This window comes from Haliaeetus albicilla, chromosome 20, assembly GCF_947461875.1.
Source record: "Haliaeetus albicilla chromosome 20, bHalAlb1.1, whole genome shotgun sequence".
Lineage (NCBI taxonomy): Eukaryota > Metazoa > Chordata > Aves > Accipitriformes > Accipitridae > Haliaeetus > Haliaeetus albicilla.
Window position 1 is genome coordinate 15,947,956 of NC_091502.1, and position 24,116 is coordinate 15,972,071.

The 24,116-nt window shown below is 46.9% G+C and overlaps 1 protein-coding gene across 1 annotated transcript in view; it reads left to right on the forward strand.

Moving 5' to 3' along the window:
- The first annotated feature begins 4,477 nt into the window (after positions 1 to 4,477).
- Positions 4,478 to 24,116, forward strand: part of MAML2 (mastermind like transcriptional coactivator 2) — a 221,582-nt gene continuing 201,943 nt past the window's right edge. Inside the window, exon 1 of the mRNA XM_069808335.1 lies at positions 4,478 to 6,554. Coding sequence (XP_069664436.1) covers positions 6,135 to 6,554 — 420 coding nt within the window. The 5' untranslated portion in view covers positions 4,478 to 6,134. The remainder of the gene's footprint in view (positions 6,555 to 24,116) is intronic.

Genomic DNA, 24,116 nt, shown 5'->3' on the forward strand with positions numbered 1-24,116 from the left:
TATTTAAAAATTTTGCAATCAAAATGAATGGTTGATTTCTCATCTTGCCACATTTAAGCTATTTGCTACCAAGTTAAAAAGTAAGTTTGGGAAATTTTGGCTTGCATATTACTGATAATATTTCAAGGATACATATATTTTGATTGAAAACTAAAACTGGCAAATTGCTCCAGTTATTAGTTTTACTCATTTTTTGATATCTACCACATGCAAGATCACGTTTCTCACCTCCTCTTCGTTCACCTAAAAAGTGTGAGCTGTCTACGTCTTTCTTGTTCCTGCGGGCATTTTTTTTTCCCAGATCTATGTTCTTCTGTCTCTAACAGGGATACAAAAGTATCCTGTTAAGAGTTTCTTGGAAAAAAGTGCCTCCATAGGTTTACTAATCTTGTCTGTGACATCACCAGTTGGACTAAGAAAATGCCTACAACTGATATCACTCATTTCTATTTCAGTAGGAAACTGATACTTGATTTGGCTTGGCAGGGCCTGACATAATGTTTGCGTGTGCATAGTCTCTCTTAAACTTTGATATTCCCCTCACTGAGATTGGAGGAGGGGATAATATTTTTGTGGCTGTTGTTTTACCTGAAGAGTTTCTACAAGACAGAGAATGTGAAGTATCATTACATAATGTTTACATTTGTCTTCACCACAGGAAATTAAAAGATTGTTTAGAAGAGCTGTATATGTAAAAATTTAGATCAAATTTTCCAGGACAAGCTGTAAATGCTAGTACTTGTACAGCATGAAGTACAAAGAGGACTCTTACCCCCTGAGTCTTTCTATGTACAGAAATACTCAGAATATTTCTAGCAGGAAAATTTTGTGCAAATATCTAATGATGGGAGAAGTCAGAAATCTGACCAGTCTTTCATACTTCCTTTTCCACATTAGAGAATTTGAGGGGAGTTAGGGGGTGAGACACTATAACGTTTGTTCCGATAGGGCATTTTTAATTGTCTTTAGTGTTAATTTTTGAAGTAGTAGCTCTAATTAAGATAAAGTACCTGTCTTAATGGAACAATGAAGAGAGCTCAGTATGTGATTAGACTTGGCACAGGTGATTAATGATCTTGCTTGGAAATTACTTTGGTTCCTGCAATGTTTCAATAATCTGCTCTAGTTTAAGTTCTGTAACTGGAGACTATGATAATGATAAAGTTCACACAAGGTATTTATGCACAGGATCAGGCTTACTAATGTGATGTACTTCTGGGAGAGAAGGCCCTTTTCAGTCTATAGTCTATGTCCACTTATTGCAGTGATTTATGAAAAGAAGTGATTTTTCTCCCTGTGTCCCTCAGTTTTTGGAAAGAAAGTCATTTGTGGATCAAATGGGATGGTAAACTTTGCTAGTAGTAGATAGCTGTTACTGTCATTTTCTTTTCAACAGTGGAGGCTTCTCCTGTTTCCAAAAAGCAGCTATTTCTAGCAGTTCAGCAGGCAATTACAGGCAATTCCCATGCTTAACTCCTCTAGTTTACTTTTATTTGGATAAATAAAGACTTGTAGTTTTATGCTTCTTTAAGTCTGTCTGGATAAACAGAGTGGGTGTGTTAGATAAACACATGTAAATACAATACCACTCCAAGAGAAATATCCAGCACACACAAACTAGACTTTATAAAGTTGACTTTCTGATTCTGCTTTGAGGAATAAGAAACATCAAATTCTAATCTGAATTTAGAGGTAAGACAAAAGAATGTAAGAAAGTATGATCTACCAGCCAAGGAATAATACGAGAAATATGTGAAATGGTACTGAAAGAACCTGATAATAACCCCCTCAGTGGCTCCATTTCCCTGAATAGTTTATGTGAATTTTGGTATTTTTCTAGGTAGTAAGTGATGGCATGCAGTTGTTTTGGTTTTTTTTGGTTTTTTTTCCCCCCGTTTATTAAATAAGATGTAGACACAGTTTCTTTAGATTGCTCTGAGGATTATATTCTTAATTAAAAAACTGGTGTGTGTTCCAGATGGCTTATTTTACAGTTTAAGCAGAGCAGTAATTGCATGCACCTTGTGCCCGAAATTTAAGGACAAGAAAACTGACTCAGGTGCAGTCAGACTCTGCTCCAAAGTTAAACAGTTTACCAGGTGAGCTGCATGGTACGTGAGCCTGCCTAACTGGGAATACCCGAGGAAATACACGTATGTATAACTGTAGTCATTCAAAATGGCTAAGAACCCTCGCTGAAAAGCAAGTAATGGAAATGGCTGAAAATTCAAAGTCTCTGGTTTGCAAAACCCTCCACAGGACTGATATTAAGCACGTGCCCTTCCGGTGGAGTTAATATAACTTTGAAGTAATTTGATACGTGATCTCTAAACACAGATGAACGAGGTATGCGCCTAGATTTAAGCATGTACTCAAGTTTTTAAGTGACATAGGTTCAGCACAGCCTTTTTGTTCCACTTTTGGAAAGTTATTAGCACAATGGGATGTCTACGGTGAGAATTCCTGGCTGTGGAACCCAGCAAGCACAAATAAGCATTTTGCTGATCTGGAAGGGGCTGCCGACTTAGGGAACTCGGAGCTTCGACAGCAGTAGTGAATTCACACAGAATAAATGCTCAAGCATGACAGCTCATGTGAGATTAACAGAATTATGTAGAAAGGTCACAAATTAATGTTGACAGAAAAAAATAATTATTCAGGACCTGTTATGTTAATGTTTTATCATGTGTGTTTATTAGAATGCCTATGACACGAATCGCAAGTAATGTTATGATGATGTTAGGAACCGTTTGCCTTTAAGAAAACTGACAACTAGCCAAACCAAAACCGATGAGCGGTACGCAGGGGCTGGTAACATTCGCCAGGGTCTTCTGGACAAAACTTGAAAGGCTGAGGGATGGATTTAGGGCATTTCCTTCTCTGAAACACCAGGGGCAGCATTCGCTGCGTATTGAGCGACCGGGACTTGCAGTGCAGCCCTGCAACCAGCTGTCTCTCGCCCTGAAAGGGATGTATTAAACCACAGAACACGAGATGCTGCTTGGCAAAAAGTGAGTCTTAAACATCTTCAGTTAAAATTCAAAAATCTTTGTTCTGAAAGATCATTCCACAAAATCTTGTAAGAGAGGGAGAACTCCTGCAGCTACCCTGGTATCTTCCGGAGCAGCACCACCAATTCCATATTCCCACAGCAACTTTGAAAACCCCGGGCAAGACTTCGTTTAAAACACCCTTGCTTATTCTCCATGAGATTCGTGTGTTACTGTTACACGTGCATTCTGCGACTAACCCTCTTAAACACAGCAGTGATATCTGAGCTGTAGAGAATGAATAAAAGCCCTAGCGAGGCCTGAAGCAAAGGTAACATTGTCTATTATTTTACAAACATTAAAATTTCATTTTATTTTCCAACTGTGCCAGCCCATTGTTCTCAACAGATGCATGCTACCATTATGTATCAAATAATAACCCACTCTTCCTCGGTTGTTCAAGGTTAAACAAAAAAATCCCATTTTCCTGTTAGCAATAACGCCTTCCTCTGAGGGTGGCACATCCACAAGCCCGGCTTCCCCAGACCTCGACCCTCAGCGAAGAATCAAAGTCTGCTGGGGCAAACGTGGGTCTGAATGTGCTGGAGACTCCGGCTGGTGCTCACACAGCCAGATCCTGGAAACCCGCATGGGTGGTCGTTGCAGCGTGAAGGGGATGGGGGTCATGAAAGTGGGGGCTTTCGTATTTCCCATATGTCCAGTGCTGTGTATCTTTTATGTATTTTGGGGGGAATTTCCAAGAATGTGTCATTTCATCACTGGCATTCGAAGTATTTATGTGTCTGACTTTGGAAGGAAGATAAACCCACCTGAAAGAGGTTAGTTCCTCCTCATCCTCAGCTTAATGCTCCCAGTACGTTGTGATGAAATTTGTGTATTTTTCTGACTGGACCCGCTGCAGAACTAAACGAGATGATGCCCCCTTGTATTAGGGGCTGTACAGTCCCAAAAGAAGACCTTAAAGGTTTTCCATCAGGGCTGTGTCTCTGCATGTCTGGGGGCCATTTTTATTCCCAAAGAGGTATTTGGGAACTCGGGTAATACAGCCACAGTAGCACAGCAGCGTATTGCTTTATCATAAAGCCGCCCAGCTCCCAGCTACTTCTGCATCCTCCTTCGCAGCTCACCTACAGCAACACGCGGACCCTGACGGCTGCCAGCCGCAGCAAGGCCAGTGCCAGGGGCCAGACCTCGCAGTCGGCCACCCCTGCTCTGAACAGAGCAGTCGGGCAAGAGGAGCGCCAAGGCTGCGTCTACTCCCGGGGAGGAACCGAAGCGCAGGCGCTTGGTACCTTGCCCCGAACGCCCAAGAAGGTCGTGTCAGAGCCCGGAGCTCCCACATCCCGAGCCTGACCTCGTGTCGTGCGCTCGTCCCGTGCGTGAGAGCGCTCTAGGAGGCACTGCTTGTTTTTTTCGACCGTCTGTTCCAGAGAAATCCAGCTGGTAGAGGAGCGCGGCGCCGTGATTTATTCGAGAACTAACTCCCTCGTACCCGCCTGAAGGTCTCGCCGCCGGGGGAGGAGGGAGAGCGGGAGGCTGCGCTCCTCGCCGGCTGCTCAGGCGGCTCCCAGCCCACCCGCGCCCCGGCCCGGCACCCAGGTACCGAGCGAGGAGGGGAAAGGGGATTTCCTCGGCTTCCTCCCATGCAAATACCTCCCGGGGAGCGGCGGCGGCGGCCCGACTCCCCTGCGCGGCCGCTGGGAGGCTCCGCGCCTCGCCCCGGCCTCCCCGGCGCCGCGTCCCCGGCCGCGCTATCGGTGACACCCGCCTCCCGCCCCCGCTCCGCTCCGCACGGAGGGGCAACGGGCAGCTCGGGCACCCGGCGGCGGCGGCGGCAGCGTCCGGCGGAGGCAGCGCCGACAGCCCACCGGCAACCACCCGCCCCGGCGGGTCGGGGATGGAATATACAAAAACACAAAGGAAAAGTGGCTGGACTGTGCTGGGTGCAAAATGCTGGAAGTTTGTAAGTGCAACTCTCCGTTTGTAATTACTGTCTGAAGAGGGGCTGGCTTTTTTTTTTTTTCCTTTTTCCTTTTTTTTTTTTTTTTCCCGTGCTTTTCTTGAAACTGTACTTGAAACTATTCAGTGTCTGGGAGTATAAGGGAAAGTATGCGAGAGGAGCTCTCTGCCTGGGTTCGTAGCTTGCTGCTTTATTACTAAGGGGGGAAATAAGCGCTGAAAGCAGTACGGATTTTATCCAGTGGCTGGATTAACTGAAGGCGAAGCGTGGTCTGGAAGTCCACTGACTGACATTGTTCCGGACCGGGGGATCCGTCTCTATTATTTTTAGAGGAACTACAATTTAGCGGCAGACAGTTGGACGCAGTAATAAACCGAAGAGTGGCCAGCAAAGAGCGGGCGAGAGAAACGAGAAAGCACAAAGACTAAACTAACCCCAGCCGCCTCCTCCTCCTCCTCCTCCTCCTCCTTCCCCGGCTCTTTATTTGCACATTTACTAAAGACTTTAGGGAAAAAAAACAACCAACAACAACAACAAAAAAGCAACCCCCACTCCCTCAAATCTACGAGATTTTTGGTCCGCCGGGGGGTTTCTCCGTGCCGCCGAGCACGGCAATGCCTTAAATTTCCACTTCAAGGAACAACCCCCCCCCCCCCCGCAATAAAATAAAATCAATAAACCTGCCAAGTCTCACTCATTCCCGAGGGAGATCTCCTTCATCCAGGGACTCATTTTGGAGGCAGCGGCTCGCTTTATTTATTTTTTTTTCCGCCCTCCTCCCCCGGCGGAGCTCCCCCCCCCCCCCCCCCCTTCCCCGGGCGCCCTTTCCGCCCCGCGGAGCCCCCCGGCGGGGGCTGCCCGGCCCCGACCCCCGCCCCTCCCGCCGGGCCGATGCCGGCACAACCCTAGGGCCCGCCGGACGCCCCCCCCCCCCGTCCCCTGTCGTCCCCCCCCCCCACGATCTGTCAACCCCCCGCGGGGCCGTCACCGCCCGGGGGCCGGGTGGGGGTGGGCTGGGGGCGCGGGGCTGACCGCCCTCCGCCCCGCCGCCAGCCCCCGCGCTCGGGCTCCCGCCGCTGCCCCCGCCTCTCCCCCCCCCCCCCCCCCCCTCCATGCGGCAGTGAGGACCGACCCATCCGGAGGGCCAGGACCGGCAGCCAGCGATGGGCGACACGGCTCCCCCCCAGGCCGCGGGGCTGGGGGCCGGGCTGCTGGGGGGGGGCCCGGCGGCGCCCCGGGTGCACAGCGCCATCGTGGAGCGGCTGCGGGCCCGCATCGCCGTCTGCCGCCAGCACCACCTCAGCTGCGAGGGGCGCTACGAGCGGGGCCGCGCCGAGAGCTCCGACCGCGAGCGGGAGAGCACCTTGCAGCTCCTCCACCTCGTGCAGCAGGGGCAGGGCGCCCGCAAGGCCGGCAAGCACCCCAAGGCGGCCAGCGCCGCCGGCTCGGCCACCCCCAACGCCGCCGCCAACGCCGCCGCCGCCGCCGCCGCGCCCCCGGACTACCACCAGCACCTCCTCAGCAACGGCGGCATCAACGGGGAGCAGCCGGCGGGGGAGCAGCGCGCCTCGGCCCTCCTGGCGGTGAGTCACAGCGGCCCCTGCCGGCGGGAGGGGGCCGCGACGCGCGGCCGTGAGGTGAAGCCCCCCCCCGCGCTCCCCTCAGGGCGCACCCACCCCCCCCCCCGGGCCCCGTCCCCGGCAGCCGTCCCTCGGGCCAGGCGCGAAGGTGGGGTCGGCGCCGAGGCCGAGGCCGAGGCCCCATCCCCGGCCGAGGCGGGGGTGTCGGCGGCCGCCCGGCTCGACCCGCTGCGCCTGGCGCTCCCCGCGGTGGTTCCTACCGGGTGCTGGGCCCCGCGGTGGCATCGAGGGTGTGAGGAGCGGCGGGCAGGTCTGCCAGGCCCGGAGCGGGGGAGCCGGGGTACGTGTCCACCCTCCAAGGGGTTTTGGGACTGCGTGGGCTTCCTCGGGTCCTGCTCCTAAAAAAGCGTCGCGCGCCATCGCCCCGACAGCGGGCATCCCCGAAGAGGGGCGGCGGTGGCAAATGCTGCCGGCGCATCCCCAAAGCGGGGGCGAAAAGCAGCGCCGAAGGACGGCCGGCGCTCAGAACTGCCCCCCTGCCCCACCTCGTCCCCCTCGCCAGGGCGCCAGGCAGCTGCCCTGGCTCGGGGCAGCAGTTTCCCGCCGTGTCCCTCGAACTCGGCCCCTGTTTACGCACGAGGCAGGCGGGCAGCGCCGAGGAACCGGAGCCCGTGCGCGCGGCTCAGCCGCCTGCCTCGGCGGCCGGCGGGCGCTCGCAGAAGCGGCGCGGGAGCGTCCGGCGATGGCCGGCAGAGCGACGGCGTCTGACGCCTGGTGCTCCCAGCACCAGCTCCGCCAGAAGCGGTCGGTTTGTTACCGTCACCGAGTGTGTTTCGTGGAGCAGAGTTACAAGAGCGTTCCGGGCGCTGCTGCTTCCTAAGTGCTGTGTTGACCTTTTTCAACTGGAAATTGCTCTGAACGTGTCAAGGAGGCGAAGCCTTGTCTCCTGTTAACTTTATTACGAGCAGTCCGTGTACCACGCTTTTGAAGGCATGTGCTGCACTGTGCTGCCTTCCAACTCTTAATTCTCGGCACACATGCGAAACGTTAAGAGGAGTGACTGCGTCCTGATAGGCCCGTGGCTGCTGTTCGAACGGCTGAAAATAGATCGCTCCCTCCGCTCCAGACATCAAACCTATCTTTCTTAGTGCCTGACGTATGCTAAAGCGGGACCTTTGTGGTTGTTTCTTCCTTCTTACCTGGGAGTTTGCTGCTGTGCGTGGGTCAACGTTTGGGGCTGCGTTACTCAGCATCATTTGTGAGGGTGATGATGTAAGTGTTAATGCGATAACATTGTGTCTGAGGGGAGTTTAGGTGCTTCGACCTGACTCAGTGTTCAGATTAAATCTCCCCGCGTTCCTCGTCACAATCGAGAAAGCCATTATCTTATTTTTCCAGTGTGTATTAATGAAATGCTTTGCACTTGTCTTGTGGGAAAAAAAAAGGCTTTTGCCTAATAACGTATGTCCCAGAAAAATCTACTTTTCTGAAATCAGGGACCAGGCCTGTGTGGGGTTTTTTTTGTTTGTTTTCATTTTTTTTCACCAGTTGTTACTATTATTATGAAATAGCTGGAGGCAGCTGTTTGAAAGTTCTAATGAAACAACTCCAAAGAAAATATTGAAAGATTTTCATCTTTTAAATGCACAGAGATTGTCCTTGTTTCTGAAATACCGCTAATGTTTGTTAACCTCCTCTTTGCTGGAGAATGCCGTGCACGGCCCTCACTCCACGTTGCGTGTTGCGTTACCTCCCAGATAACTCTGTACGTATGTGTCTTTGACAAGGGAAAGGTCTGACAAAGTCCCCCTCGTTTTTGCACGCTAGCGTCTAGTAATCCTGCTGACAAGGTATGTGACTTCACTGGGCATGACGTTTGGGGCCCTGAACCATGTTTTGACACTGAAGAAATGCTGGCTCATGAAGCGGTATTGTTGTAATGGTATCGCTGCACATCACTGATCCTCCCACTCTGTGCTTGACACAGACATTCCTCATTTGCTGCTCTGGTAGGACTGCCTAATGAAGGAACAGAGAAAGGCATCGGTTCAAAGTCACGTCTCTGTGTCGTGGAGGCACATGTTCCCCTTACCAAGAGCTCCGTAGAACATCATTGTTGCAAATATTAAAAAGGAAAAGCAAACCACACAGTGTCTGAGTGGGATGAATTCAAGTGGCTGAGGGTCATGCATTGTGCTCCTCTTCCTTGAAAATTCAGAGGGCAGGGTTGGGCCAGGCAGCAACGGGGTCTTGCTTTCCCTCCAGCCATAGTTGGAGGAGGAATTTGCTCTACCAGTTATTCCAAAGGTACTTGAAGAGGAAGGACAAGACAGACTAAGCCTGTTGTCCTGTGCATTATAAATGGATGGTGAAGAGAACCATCTCTAAGCAGAATTCATCCTCTATGGGGCATTTCCCAAGAGGAAATCCAGTGGAAGCCTGATAGGCACTGCTCCTCTAATTCCAGACTTTTTGCTTACACCAGGCGGCAGATCTGAGGTGCGCAGGGTCCTGCAACAAGGTGCAGCTCTGAGCTTCAGTTGTGGCAGGTACAGCTCTGGCACAGGGAAGCACAAGACAGGAGCATTTGTGCAAGTCTCACACTGAGCATATGAGATTGGACACACCTTGGACTCCACGGGGGGATTGTAAAGCTCCACCTGCCTCGCTCTAGGTCCACCAGTTAAAAAAGAAGTCCGCACAGATAAGAGCAAAGGCAGTCATAACTCTCTTTGGGGAGTTCTGCCTATCAGGACGCTCTTTGTCTGCAAAACCAAGATTGTCCCCGCACTTCCTCTCCTGAAAATAGCTGGGTTGTTTCCTTTGCTTTGCAGGTCCCACTGCTCTTGTTACAAGTGTGCCTGCCATGTTTAGTGGCATTGGATGGGTCATTTACACAGTTGGACTCAAGAGTAAATATTTGACACTGGATAACATTTGATACAACGTTCACTTGAACATAGCAAAGAGCTTGAAGTGATTATGTGACATTGTTGATACTATTATTTGATAATTATCTTTTCCCAGTGGACAGTTTAAAACCGGCAGAAGAGAGAGTTTTTAGTGGGGTTTGGTTTGGGCTTAACTCAGCAGAGTTACTTTGATTTTTGAGAAAGCATCTTTGGCAGCAGCATTTTCTAATTGGAGAGTGGAGACCAGATTTTTTTAGCTGGACCAATGGATGTGGGTGCATGTGAAAGAGAAATTTATTCTTCGGTACACAGCTAGGAAAGCTTTTGTACTTTCTGCCTCCCTGCATTTCCCAAAAGCTGGCATTTGGTTTTTTATATGGTGGTGTTACTTTTCATGGTACGGAGTGGAACAGATAAAATATTCTGTCTTTCTTTTATACATACATCTATATGTATGTATATGCCCTCCAGCACTTAGCTGTTTATATTATTTATATTATATATAAACAGTTAGCCCTGGAGGGCATTCTTCTGTGGCTTAACCATTGAGCTGGTAATACCAAAGTTCTTGCACGGCAGTTTCAAATCTCCAGCGGCTGATGCGTTCCTTCATTTTTCTGACCTAGGCTGAGCACTGTTCATTTTGCTCTGTGCAAGCTGCAAACTCTGTTTCGTGGGCATTATTATATTATTCTGGTCAGGTTCTTTCACTGCAGCCATCACACCGGTGGCTGTCAGTGTGTTAAGCGATGTTTGTCATCAGTCACAGGTGACTTGTTCTACTTTCACCCATCTCAAAGTTGTGCTGAATTTATCATTATAAGGATTAATTTAAAATATTAATTAAATATATTAATATTTTCTGTACTCAGAAGAGTGACTGAGAAAGTGGCCTGCTCCCAAGATGCAGCCTGCAAGCAGGTGAAAAAGAAAAGGGAACACAGTACCATAAAGACGATGTAGCCAAGGAAGAGGGGAATGGGTTAATTCCTCCTACTCCCCTAAATTCCCATCAACGGCAGTACGAATCTGGAAGAGTCAATGGGTTTGTCCCAGTTCCCTGAGGTCCTCAGTGGAAGACAGGGTTGCCTGAGTGGTGCCAAAAGCCAAGTTTGGCTTGTAAAACCTCATTTTAGGCGGTTATTTTATGTGGAGATCCTTTAATGATCATGGAAGCCCTGACTTTGTTTCCTAATAACTTTTTTTTATGATCCACACTGTGCTTGCTGAGGTTTGGCCTCCCTTGTGCTAGCATTAAAGATTCTCAAGTATTTTAAAAGGAAGGATTGTGCTCTGCTGTCTTTGGCCCAAGTTTACACTTCCCCTGTCTCCCAAGCTCTTTGCTTTGTTTGCTAGTTGGCTGCCAGGGTACCCTGCAGAAATAGCTGCATTTTCTGGTTCTGGACATACATAACTTTTGGAAGCGCTCTGAAGCAAGCAGTATAAGGTGACCAGCTATGGGGTGAAGTGACATTATGGTGCGGTGAGCACAGGTGGATTAAAGCACAAACCCTTCTGCAAAGCTGAACTGGGGTCTTTTGACTAACAAGTTCGGTGCCAAAGCAATGAAATGTTCTGTTTGTGAGGTGAAGGACCACTGTTTGCTCCCTGTGCTTCTGCAGGAGCAAAGCTGGTTTCTGATAAAAACAATTTATGTAGCCGAGTCAGGTAAAATGAATAAGTCACATTGCCTTTGTGGGTAGAAAACTTTGATCTGCTGTCATGGGCCCTCTGGCCTGCTGGGAGCCATTTGGTTAGGATGGACATGGGCGTCATTTAAAATCTTTGTTCCCTCGGCTGTGAGAACGTTTTCCGAACCAAAATCAAGACCCCCTGGAAACTGCATAAAAGCTATATTTAATGAAAAGTTCAGCAAGTGAATTTGTTAAATGTATGTTAGTGCAGCGGCCTTTTCAGTCCTAGCTCTCCAGTCAAATCACTTGCTGCCTTTGAAGCTTTTTAAGCTTTGAATATATTTAATGAAACTCTCCTCCATTCTGAAACTGTTTAACAGACTGTTTCCCCCACCAAAATTCCTGTAGGTAGCGAGCAGAGGAACAGTTTCTCTGCCTGGACTTGACACACTCTCTGAGGCCAACCCATGGGCTTCTTAACTTCCCTGACTATTACGGCACGTCCTCTGATAGAGCTCTTGCACCCCCTGCGGTCCTCAAATTGAGTCCCTTGTGTGTAGCACCACAACAAAGGAGAGTGATAAACAGCTGCTGTTTTTTCTGCGCTGAGAAGTGTAACTCCAGCAAAAATGTTAGCCACATTGTGGGGAAATCTGAACCTTAGAAAGGTACGTCTGAGTCAGAGCAGCTGCTTTGCTGAAACTTTGGCTTACTTCATTATTATTACTTCTCCGCTCGCAGAGAACGCTGCCTGCAGAAGGTATATGTGGGGTTCAGTTAGCTTGCGGTGACCAAAAAAACCCCAGCAACTAGGTTAGCAGGTTAAGAAAGGTCGTAACATGCCTCTCTTCTTAACTGCTGTCAGTGGTCCTTTCTACCAAGATATCATCTTCAGAGGCCAATTGTAGTCTGCCTTTCTTAACAAGTCCGTTGGCTTATGAAACTGAAACTTCACCCATGTCTCATTACTGGAAAAGAAGGGCTCCATCCTGCTCCCTTAGACAACTTTGGGAAGGGTAGTATCTCCACTGGTAGATTTATACTGCACCTCCTACATGGTTTAGGAGGAGCTGGAAGCTGGCAAGCTGCTCCAGCTAACAAAAGCGCTGGCATAGAGGTGCCAGCTCTGCCAGCAAGCGTCTCTGTGACCTTGCGCATGTCCCCTGTTGTGCCACTATTTCCATTCTGTGCTTGAGCTCTTCAGGTGGCACTGTCTCACTGCCTCGCACATGGGACCCTGGTCTCCGCTGAGGGCCCAGCTCTACATGATAATGACCTGACACCATCATGCCTATGGATTTCAGGAAGGTGATTAAAGAAACCACTATGCAACTCATAGTGTTTAGAGGACACACAGTCAGCTACATGGTACGTAGAAGAGCTTTGGCCACCTGACTGGTCCAAAGAGAAGAAGAGGAATGAGGGCTTTGCTCTTTGGTGCCTCTCTCCGGTGTCCACATGTCAGCATTCCCCTGTGTGACTTCCCAGGGATGGTACTCCCAGCAGCAGTAGCATGAAGCTGATGGGATTCATGACAGGGCTGTGTTTTCCTCAAGTATGAATCAGTGGCTGTAAACCTGAAAAAAGGATTTTACCCGTATCGTGCTGCTACAGTTTGGAACAGCTTTGAGCAGTGAAAGAGGCAGTGGTCTTGCGTGCAGAAAAGAAGGAGTTGGTGCCAAGTGAGATTTGGATCACTTTTTCAACCTAACAGTATTAAGAGACAGATTTTTATTTCTTTTTTTTTTAGATGAAGGCATAAAGTATTTATGCCCCAGATTTCCCATGAAAAGCTTCCTATAGCCTCTTGAGATCCAACTTGTGAATTTGTCATACCTTGTCAAGGTCTTCCAAAGTATTATTAGATGCAGGTAATCAATCCATAATTGTACTGAACTGCCAACACCAATACCTAACACAAAATACCTGCAACTCTCAAGCAACGGTTCTTAGGTGAGCGCATTGTAAACTAAAAACTCAGTGTTTCTACTCTAACTCTAGGATCTATTCAACAGATTACTCCTGTTATTTGACTTCCATAAACCTCAGTTTCCTCTATGAAAAATACTATTTATCACCTTTGTAAAGTGCATTGATATCTGATGGTGAGTTTTATGGCTTAGAAGCCAAATTCATTATTGATGGAGCCTAAGACAGGGTATTTGAACGTTTGCTTTGGCAAAGCTGCAGGCAATGCATATGAGTTGATGGCTTCTTCTTATTTGACTTCTGCGTTTTGAGCCTTTGAGGTGCACTCAAATCACCTTTTCAGCCTTTGACCCACAGGTATGAGCACTGGAAATACAAACCCAAATGAGTCTTTTACATAATCACATGACACCCAGAGCTGGGGTTTTATGGCACTGCGTTGCCAAGATTCACAATAAAAGTGCAAGATGTGCCAGTGCCCCTTCTTTTCAGGAGAGAAAAGCATTTCCCAACTTTTCATTCATAATCACAAATGTATGCTTCATATTTTCTTGCTTTACTTGCTGTTAATTCTCCAGCACTTTGTACTCAAATTAGTCTCCCAAATCAAGCACTTCATGTACTTGATGCTCCAGCAAACCGGGAGCAAAGTGGGACTGGAACTGAGAGCATATATGCAAGTCATCTGCTCTCCGCCGAGGCCGCAGCTGCACCCCAGCACTAGCAGGTGGGAGCCACCTTGTCCTGCATGTGTTGCCTCCCATCTGGTAGTAATGGAGGAAGGTTCACATTTATGGCTTGGGGTGGGAGAAAGACTCAGAAATATCTCTTAATTGAATAACTTACACAGAATTCCAACACACTTACTGAAAAATTATAATTTATTATGTTTTTAATTTGAAAATACCTCATGCCTGTGGCTTCACGTACAGGTATTGGCATTTCCCTGAAGAAATTCCTTTTGTTCAGAAATGGCTCCTGTAGCTATTTTTACCCGTGTCACTCAGTTATAATTCTGATGCTCTTGCAAACCCAGCTGAATCAAGGTGCAGAGAAATTAGTACCAATTAGAAATCAGCATGAAAGTGCTTCTGATGCAGTGAGGAAGCAGATCTTGCAAACCCATTTACCTTCTGCCTGAGCCTGAAGCTGGCTGAAAGACCCGGTTAGATCCTAGACTAGCAGATGAAACCCCAAGAAGGTTCATCATGGCTATTCTGTTTTGAAACAAAACATGCTATTGTGCAAGAGTCATCTCTGTGGTACCCTGGCTTTATTAGAGAGCTCTGCAGGCACCTCCCTAGAGTAGGTGTTATACAAACACCCAGTGAGAACCGTGCCCGTCCCTGCATACCTTAGGGCCTCAAGAGACAAGATAGACAAAGAATGGAAGAAGGAACAGAAGCACAGAAAGGTCAAGCGTCTTGCCCAAGGTCAAACAGCAGGTCAGTGGCAAAGCTGGGAACGGAGCCCAGATTTCCTGACTCCTAGTCCAGCACTCTATTAATCATCTCTTTGCTTTGTGTTCTGTGGCCTGTTACTGTCCGTAGGAAATGTGAGGATGACTTTCCGACAGCTTCAGAGTTACTTCGTAGTTTTGGAAACTATTGATCATGAGCACACTTTTGAGATAAAGAGGTCATGTACTAGACATATGCACTAGAGGATTCAGAACTAAGTGCTCTAGGTATCGGTTTCATTCCAGGATACTGAAAAGCCATATTTGATAATCCCAAACATTTCCTCTAAGTCAGATTTTTTAAGTCTTTTTTCCCTTACATTGTGTACAAAGTGGTTTGTTTTACAGAGTTACTCATCACAGTTGAACTCCTACATTGGTGCTTGCCCTATAAATTATTTCTTCCTTGAAAATGAGTTACAGCAATTATTTAGTTAGCAGGGCTTTTCTTCTCCATGGAATTTACCAATGAAACAGTCAGAAAACCAGAGAGTCAACAGTCCTGAGACACTTGTGATTCTTACTTATTTTCATTCCTCACCGTACGATGTATTCAGTTTTCAAAGTCTTTCAATGGAATTATCTTGATCACAAAGTTAATTATAACTGTGAGATTTTTTTTCTTCCCAAAAATTTTGACTTGAGGCAAAACTCTGGCTACCGTGGTAATGACTTATCGAGAGTCTCTTGTAAACAATAGTATAATCACTTTCTTATAGTCATGGCAACAGTGTTTAAGCAATGAGCTTACTGAACACAATGTGCGCTGTCTCCACTGAATAGCTATTGCAGCACTGAAGTGTATGCTGCTCATTTTCAGAGGACTCGGAGACATAAATTATTCAGCAAAACAACACTGCTTCAGAAAGTGTCTTTGAAATTGTTGTGTTTTTTACTAGCCAGAGAAAGATGCTTATCAGTGCTGACGGGGCTGCGTTTAGTTACAGCACGACAGTGTACGCTTTGGGCCAGGTCCGCTCCCACTGAATTTAAGGGTGTCTGTCTCAAACCATTTGAGAACTGTGCTACCTGTTGGCAGGGTCATGCTTCACTTGGTAGCGTTTGCTGCTGTGTGAAGTCCCTCATATGGAGGGCAGAATGGCTCAGGAGGATGCATCCTGCACATATGCATGGTGTGAAAGGTGGTGACTAGGTGCAGAAGGAGGATTTTTTTTTAATGAACAAGGGGTTCACTCCAGCAGGGCTGATCCTTTCCTTGGCCCTGAGGATCACCTGGATTCCTGTTCAGTGGGTAGGGGAGGCACCTTGGAGAGTGGATGGCTTCACAGGAAGCTTCAGAGTTGAACCCGAAGACAAGGAATTGCTTCTGATTTTTCTGTTTATTTTGTTTTTTACAGCTCTCTTATTCAAATAGCTAGACCTGGAGGAAAGACCTTGTTGGCAACAGTTGTTGTTTTGAGATGAGTCATTCCACCAGATTTCAGAAATGCCACCCCAGTGACAGTTGGCGAAAATGCTGCATGGGCTGTTCAGTTTATGTTTTTCACTTTGGAAAATCAGACCATTTATTTAGGGTTCTGTTGCTTTAGAAACCATCTCCAGATACTCCAGTTTCCTTTCCTTTCCTTTCCTTTCCTTTCCTTTCCTTTCCTTTCCTTTCCTTTCCTTCCCTTCCCTTCCCTTCCTTTTTCCCTTTCCCCTTTTCCTCTTTCCCTCTCCTTCCACCCCTTTTTTTTCCTTTTTTTCCATTTTCCTCACTGCTATGGTATCTCAACATCTGAGCTTTTGAGTCTTGATTCTGATCTGATTGGCCCCTCCTGAAACCGCCTATGGGAAATACTACGGACGTGGCACTGTAGAACATCAGCCTAATGCAGGATCAAGCTCTTTATTTCTGGTCATTATGCTAGTTTATAGTCAATTGTTTTGTTTTCCAAAGAAGTGCATTCTCTCTGCTTCTCTAAAAGTTTTTGGTTCGACATCCTTCCAAGCTAGATATACTTGGTCTTCAACATGGGGCTGCTTACCTCTATGGCCCAGTTCCCGGAAACAGTTATGCATGTGCTTAATTGTGCACACATGGGTAATCGCACTGAAATCAAGATGTGTAGAATTAAGCAAGTCTAGAAGTATTTGCAGGGTTTGGTCTTTGTTCAACAAACAGGCCTCAGCCTGGCTGAAGTCCACGACATGCTACAAAAAGAAACTGAATTCAAAAGTAAGTAGCGTATTAATTATCAATAGACTTATTTCATTAAACCAGTTAATTCTGTACTTTTAAAAACTACTTTCCATTTTTCCTGCAAATCCAATTGCCCTTCCTTTCACATTCATTTTTCCTCCTCACTGCTCAACTCCCAGCAGACCTGAGCTGCCAGCCACATGATCCCCTTTCATAATGATTTGAGTTCTGATGTTTCTTTTTTCCTACCAACTTGGTGTATTACTATAATGGTTCCTGGGACATATTTTGGCCAGCTTTTAGGGAGAGAGAGAGTCACAGTGTTTCAGACCTTCATTTCCAAATGCAGTATTAAATATAATCCTTATAATTACAGCACTGCCACTTGGACCACTGTAGTTCAGGCTATGTCAATATGTCGTCAAAAGCTCTCTTTCTTGGGAGCTGGAACTCAGTCATGTTGATTGAATTGAAATTTGACGGCCGGCAGCTGCAAACACACTCTGGCCCCATCCCCTCGCCTCCCTGCCATTTTTTGCTTTTACCACAAAATCCTCCTGCTTTCCATCAAAGTAAGTCGTGAGTTTACAGAACAGAGATAATGGCTGATTCCAGGCTAAGTTATTCTGAGCCACCCCTTTGGGTAAGTCTAGACTGTCCTTCGAGGGGTGCCCCGAGGCAACCTGAAGGCACAGTCTGCTACCTGTGCCAATGGTGAACTTGAGAGCACAGCCCCAGGTGCAGCGCGAAGGCCATCCTCAGACTATGCATGACCATCCTCCCTGTTGGAGCTCTTAGGATGCCGTCAGTGTCACACTCGGCAGCTAAAGAAGCTGTTGACACGCCTGGGCTGAAGTCTGCGAGGCTCCTGTGTAAGCAGGGCTGGGAGCACGGCAGTCCTTTCCCCTCTTGTCACCTTGGTCAGTCGCCATACAGACCTCGCTGTTCATCTAAGCAAAGGCATCGGTACCAGGGTAATTCCCAGCAGCAGTTTATACTGCAAGTTTAACATACATTTTTTTAGCCCTACGGGACTGGAGGAAAAAAACAGCTTTGAACTGGGGCGGGGGGGGGGGAGAATGGTATCCAGTAGTATAACATGATCCTGTCATTTTCGGTACTTAAAAAACAAAACAAAATCCCAGCATTCATAATACCACACATTCAGGTTTTAAAAAGTGACACTTGCCAATACATAGTAACTACTTTTCATAAGGCCCTTTGGTCCATGTATTTACAGGTGGACCAGAATAGCTCTGCACAAGTTAACCCAGTCCCTTGAGTAAACAGTATGTACTTCTAAAACTTTCTATATATACCAACCATACGTAAGGGCTTTGACATGCATTTGTACCACACACAATACATCCAAGGGACCCTGATAGAGCCAGGATGGCTAGTGAGGTCGATAACCTCCTTGCTAGTGTACGGGATGCGTGTTCATTCTGTCAAGCCCGTGAGGGGTAACTGCATTTGGATGACTGGTGTGTCAAAAGGGCTATTTACTGAAACAGTCCATTATGTGGTTCTCGGAGCCCTCTCCCAGGACTTACTGTCTGTGCTTGGGTCTCCCAGGCTGTCATCAAAGCACAGGCTCTTTGACACAGGTCAGAAGGACTCTTCACCACAGCCTCGCACTGCCTCTTTTGGTCACAAGTCACACTCATCCCCTTCCCCTAGTAAAATCCTTCTCTGCCATGCCCCTCCTCCACTTCCCAAAGCTATTAGCCATTCCTCCTCCTCCTCCTCCTCCTCCACATTCACCCCTATCTCACCTGGGCTATTGCCCTCCCTTCTCTCCTTTCATGCTCCTGACACTGCTTTGTAATGTTGTTTATCTAGCTTGGAAGGGCCAGAGGGCCAGGCTAATAGAGAGATGCTGAACACATGGTTTCCACATGTTCTCCTCATCTTCCCTTGTACTGCTTTTCTAGCTGTCTTCCTCTCTTTGCTTCAACTGGAAATCTAATGACCACAAGTGTATTGTCTCCTCCTCTCGTTAGTTTTATAAAGGACGAGCTTAAAGGTCCTGCATCACTGTCACAAGAAACTTCGAGCAAAAACTTCCGTGAGTTGACAATGCACTTGTAGGTTCTCTGGCCTCTCACCACAGGCCATGGGTGCTCACAAACTGGGCATGCAGTTGTGAATGCTCAGGCTGCAGTTCAGAAAAATACTTAAAGAATATGTGTGAAGTTAAACATAGGATTAAATGCTTTTCAGTTTGAGTGCTGCCTCCTTGAAGTGGGACCCCATATTGCAGAAGGCATCCTTATTGGCCTGATTCAGAAAATACTTAAGAGTATACCAAAGTTTTAAGAATAGTAGTACATCCACTATCTTGTATTTTTAATGACCCTTAAATAGGGCAGGGTGGTATGGGCAAGGCAGAAAATGTGGAGGCTCTCCTGGTCATCTCTTACATTTTGACTCAAGCTCCAGAATCTGAGTGTCTCTGAACTCTAGATACATTTTTGTAGTGCTGCTGCCTACATGCCACTGTAATGTTCTGTAATATAATTGTGTTGCATGCTCATATGCAGATTATTTAAAGCAATTATAATTAAATGAAGAGCAACTAAGTCCTAGAAAGGAAATGTTCTTACAAAGTTAGCAGTATTTCTATGACTGTGCTTGATGGGGAGTTGGACCCTTGGACCCTTGGATCCTCTCCTGCATCCCAGTGATCAATCTGGGAACAGCTAGGATTCCGAATCCTTTTGACTTATAACATCTAGGCATCTAATCTTCTCTGTGTTGAACTGAAACCAATGGGAACTGGACACCTAATTGTATTTTTGGATCTCAGCCTAAAATCTCTGGAGTGCTTTGGAAAATTTATCCCTAGGAGATTTTGCTTGAGTCAAGAATATAGATGGGAGCCATTGCTCACAAAAAAACCCCCAACATCTGACATCAGTGCATCAGTCAATGAGTCATCAGTGCCAGAGGTCAAAGTATTCTTTGTATTTACCTAAGAAGTAGTTACCTATTTACTTTCTGAAATGATGCTTGTAGTACTAACATGACATTTTGGTTTGCTGTACAGTGAAAACACTATTTTTAAATGCCTTGTATAATGACAGGCCCTGTTGTTTCTTTAAAAGTTAGAAATACTAGAGAACAAATGTAAAAGGCCCATTTCCTTCCTTGCTAGTATGTGTGGTCTAGGAAAAATCCTGAATTGTGCTAGTAGGACACTGTCCAGTCTCTTTTCTTGCCAATGATGTAAGTGTTGCTCCTTCAGAGAAGGCTGAATTATTATTTTATCATTGCCTTTTTCTGATCCATCACTGTTTCTGCTTTCCCTCTGTTTTGGCTTTTCATTCTTTAAATATATTACTGAAAATATATTAAAAAAAATGAAAGCAATAATTTATTAAAAAGGGATTTACCTGTAAAGGACTCTAGGCGTACCACACACAGGCATGTCCCAGCCAGGAAATCCAGTGTTAATGCTGAAACTCCATCTCTCAGGCTCACTGTTTCTCACAGGTGCTTGGTCCTTGCTGGGTGCTGGGATGCCTGGACTTCCCAGCACATGTGGTAACCATCGATCTTAGTGTGGTGTTACAGGCCAGTGCTAGGAGCTGAGGGCAGAAGCAGAGCTGAAGGGCAAAGGAGAGTGAAATTTTGCTGTTAGTACCTGAGTGTCTACACTGTCTCTGTGTACACAATCCTATGACATGTAAGCAAAGTAAGCTTGAAAATTACCCAGGGAATAGGAAAGCCAATCAGTACAGAGCAGGATAATCATCCTTTCAAGGAGGAGAAGAAGAACGTGGCTCCTGCCAAGTAGTTTTTTCATATTTCAGGGAAAAAACCCCCACCGATCCAGTTTGACCAAATCCACAGCAGCAGTACAACAGGCACCAAGTGGCCAGATCTCCTGTTTTTTAAGTCCTATTACAAAACATTCACACATCTAAAACTTGTGCCTGTCCTTTTCCTGATATGCTTTGTCTCCTCAGAGCAGGCTTTCTCTCTCAACACTTAACCCCTCTTTAGCCATCACCTTTTCCTGCCTCACAAACCTCTCCGTATGCTCACTTTGAACCTCCTGTGGGCACCAGGTTACTGTGAGTGCTTTGTAGGGGAGTCCAGAGCCACAGCCTCTCACAAGAGCAAGTAGCTACCTGTCAGACTTGGCTTCTTCTGAAATAGTCTGTAAGGTACAAGGTTACAGGAGCAATGGACTTGGAAGCAAAACAAAGCTGCCTATAGCAAGACACATTTAAGTGCTGCATGAACAACTGTGCTGGTCAGTCTCGTAAGGCTCTCTCTTATCTAATCTAACATATCAGTATCTTTACTGCATTTATTACCTTGTTATCAAGAAATGACAGGAAGGAGATTGGGACCTTGGTAAAAGCATGAGGCAGAGAGGCAGAAATGAGACATACTGTTGAGCAAAGGTTAAAAGAGCTGTACAAGCAGGGCGCTGAGCATTGCAAATAGCAGACCTTCTTGTCCTTCCCCTATCCCACTGACTTTGTGGTGGCAAGGACCTGGTTGCACAGCCTGTTTGCTGCAGGAGACTGTGAGGCCCTATAGCCCAGAAATGGGTTGTTCAAAGGTTTCCTGTGTCTTAGAGGGTTTCTCCAGCAAAATTTAAAAGCAAGCCCATAGATGTCAATAATACCTCAGGAACATTATTAATGAGATAATTTTTCTGAACAGGTCCTGCAGTTTCTGCACCCTTGGATTTCATTTGGTTTGCCTGATGGGAATGAGCTACAGCTACTGTCAGTGTTTATTTCCCGTCAGTTTTACTTGTGGCACTCCTTAGTCGCACATGGTTAGGATGCTCCAGTTAATCAACCCTCCTCCTCACTGCCTCCCCCTTCCCTTTATTTGTCTGCTCTTGCATCACAGGAACAGTTCCAGCAATTCCTCTTACACAGCAGTTACTGAAGCAAAGGACTGTCTAGTTACGCTCCGGCAGAAACGCAAGTGAATAAATGCTAAGAAAGATGCATGCTTCGCACAAGTGATTCCCAAACCAAGCAGGGCAGGTCAGCACCCAGAGGTGCTTATGAGGGCCCATTAAGGCCCTCAGGCTCTTTCAAACAGGGGACTGTACTCCTAGGACACAGCATCAGAAATAAAGAGTGGCCCTACATGAACCAACGCTCAAAGCTTCCTGCCTCTTAGCCAGGTTCGGGATGCGGTGGTGCCAAGTCTTTCTGCAGTAGCCAGGATGGGCTGCTTAGCAGGAGACACGGTCAGTGCCTTCCCCACTCGCAGCAGGCAGAAGGTCTGCCTATTCATGAAAACTGTCCTGAAAAAGAGAACACAAAATTAAGCAGGAGTGTTTGGTTCTTATTTAAACAGTTGCAGTTTGCGCTGGTGATGCTGCCCACTGGTGTGTATAAAGGCTGTGGGCCAGCAGTAAATAGCACGCTGACGTGGTGGGGGGTGCAGACACGCAAACCAGAGCAAGTGGTACCTGGGGCTGTTGTGGCTAACCGCAAGGGACACCTTTGATGTGAAGTGGGCAGGGCTGCACCGTAAAGGAGGACGATGGTATGAAGGACTTCACGTTTGTTTTCCCAGCGTGGGCTAAGTGATTCTGTGGCTTGCACAGGAACACCAGGAAGATGGTTGAGAGCTTTGGCCCCATCAGTCTGAAAAGAATGAGTACTAGCGTTGCAGAGTGAATAGGTCTGATCTACTGATCTACAGGGAATGGCTTTGCATGCAGAAAGGCACTTGAGAGGCTGGGTACAAAGCAGAAAGTGAACATGTAGGCCCTTGGCTAGGGCAGGACCCTTCAGTTTTATACCCGATCTCATTATTTTCTTCTGATTAACACCAGTGAGAGAAAGAAGAGAATCTGTACTGATAGCAACAAGGCTGAAATTTCATCTCTGGTTAATAAGCTATTTGATCTTTGCTCTTGTGGTCTCGCTGGAATCCAGTCTGATCTCCTCTGGCTGAGGCACCCCCTTGGGGTTCATATCCCGATGCAGGTCTGCAGCCATCACCAGTGGCACAAGAGAGAGTGATGGGGGAACGTCATGTCCATCCTTAGGCTCCCCAGCCTGTTGAAGAGAACCCACCAGCAGCTGAGGCAGACTAATGCAAAGCTCCAGATTGCTTTTCTGGGTCTGTAGGTTTTGTAGGTTTTGCGACTGCTGTGGCGGTGCATCACATAGTCCCTGGAGTCCCAGGAAGGAGTTGTGGTAGTGTGTCTCGGTATGAGCCACTGGGGTTGTGCTAGTGACCCTGTTCACAGAAAAGGCAGTGGTCATGTTGCCACTGAAGAAAAAAGGCCCAAGCCTAAAGTGAAATTTTATGTTCTTAAGCTAAGGAAAAATCAAATTAAAAATAATTTTCATAGCGGAGGTCAGCTTGGATTTATTGGCTTTGTTCAGGTCATCCGTACATAATCATAGGGTAACTTCTTTTTTTGCATCCTTGTTCATGTTAACACACAGAGACTTGCATGCTAACCACTGTTTTCACCACCACTAAATTCTAGAGGTCAGGGACCTCTAAAATTAAATTTATGAGCTATCATAGTGTGGGCTGAAGAACCAGCTTTTTTACGGCAGTAGCTGAGAGACTCATTTCCTCTGTGGATGAGCCACAGAAACGAATGCATAACACACACTGACCAGTGGGTTATATTTTGGCACCTGTACTGTGCAGATGTAACCCAGTGGCCAGGGTGAAGTAATCTTAAAATGGCATTGAACATATCATCAGGAAGACTTCATCACACTGTAGGCATAATGCAAAGTATTGTTGATGTCAGTCAGAGTTGAACTCAATGGTAGGGTATCCAGCATTGCGTTACTTGCTGCAAATCCTACCTGAGCCATACATACATCTATTGTGTAGAAAGCTTATCCTCTTGCTTAAGCTATTGTCGCAGAGGCTCACACAATCAAATTAAAACAGGTGTTAAACTTAATGAAATTTATTCTTTAATCAAAATTATTTAGAACTCTGACAACATTAGTAAACCACAGGTTCAGTGATGCAAGGGGAAATGAATACTGTACAACTAACTTAAGAATTCTTAAGCTTTAGAAATGATGACCCAAAATGCGCCTATCACTCACCTAAAAGATGAGGGCTCTCGACCTCAAGGAGTTTCCTTAGGCAGCACCCCAACCCAAGGGGAGAGTCCCCGACTGCAGACCTGCTGCTCTGAGGGGGACTGGCTCCATTTGCCCTCCGGTGGGTCTCCACTTATACCACAGTCAAATCTGATCTGTGGTCATACATGGTCAATGGCCAAGAAGTTTCTTTCGACCAAAGTGTTTCATTGGCTGAGGATCTTGCCTTTCAACTGACATGTGTACATGATGGTTGTCACCAGACGAAGTGTATATGTGACCACAGTCACCATGCAGGCCGGGCGGCTTGATCCCCAAACCGCGGCTTCTAGGTTTTGGGGTTTTTTTCTCTTTGGTCGAATAGTTTCAGTCTCTATCAGGGTGTTGTCTGAAAAGCAGATTCGTCACCTGGCGTGCAACG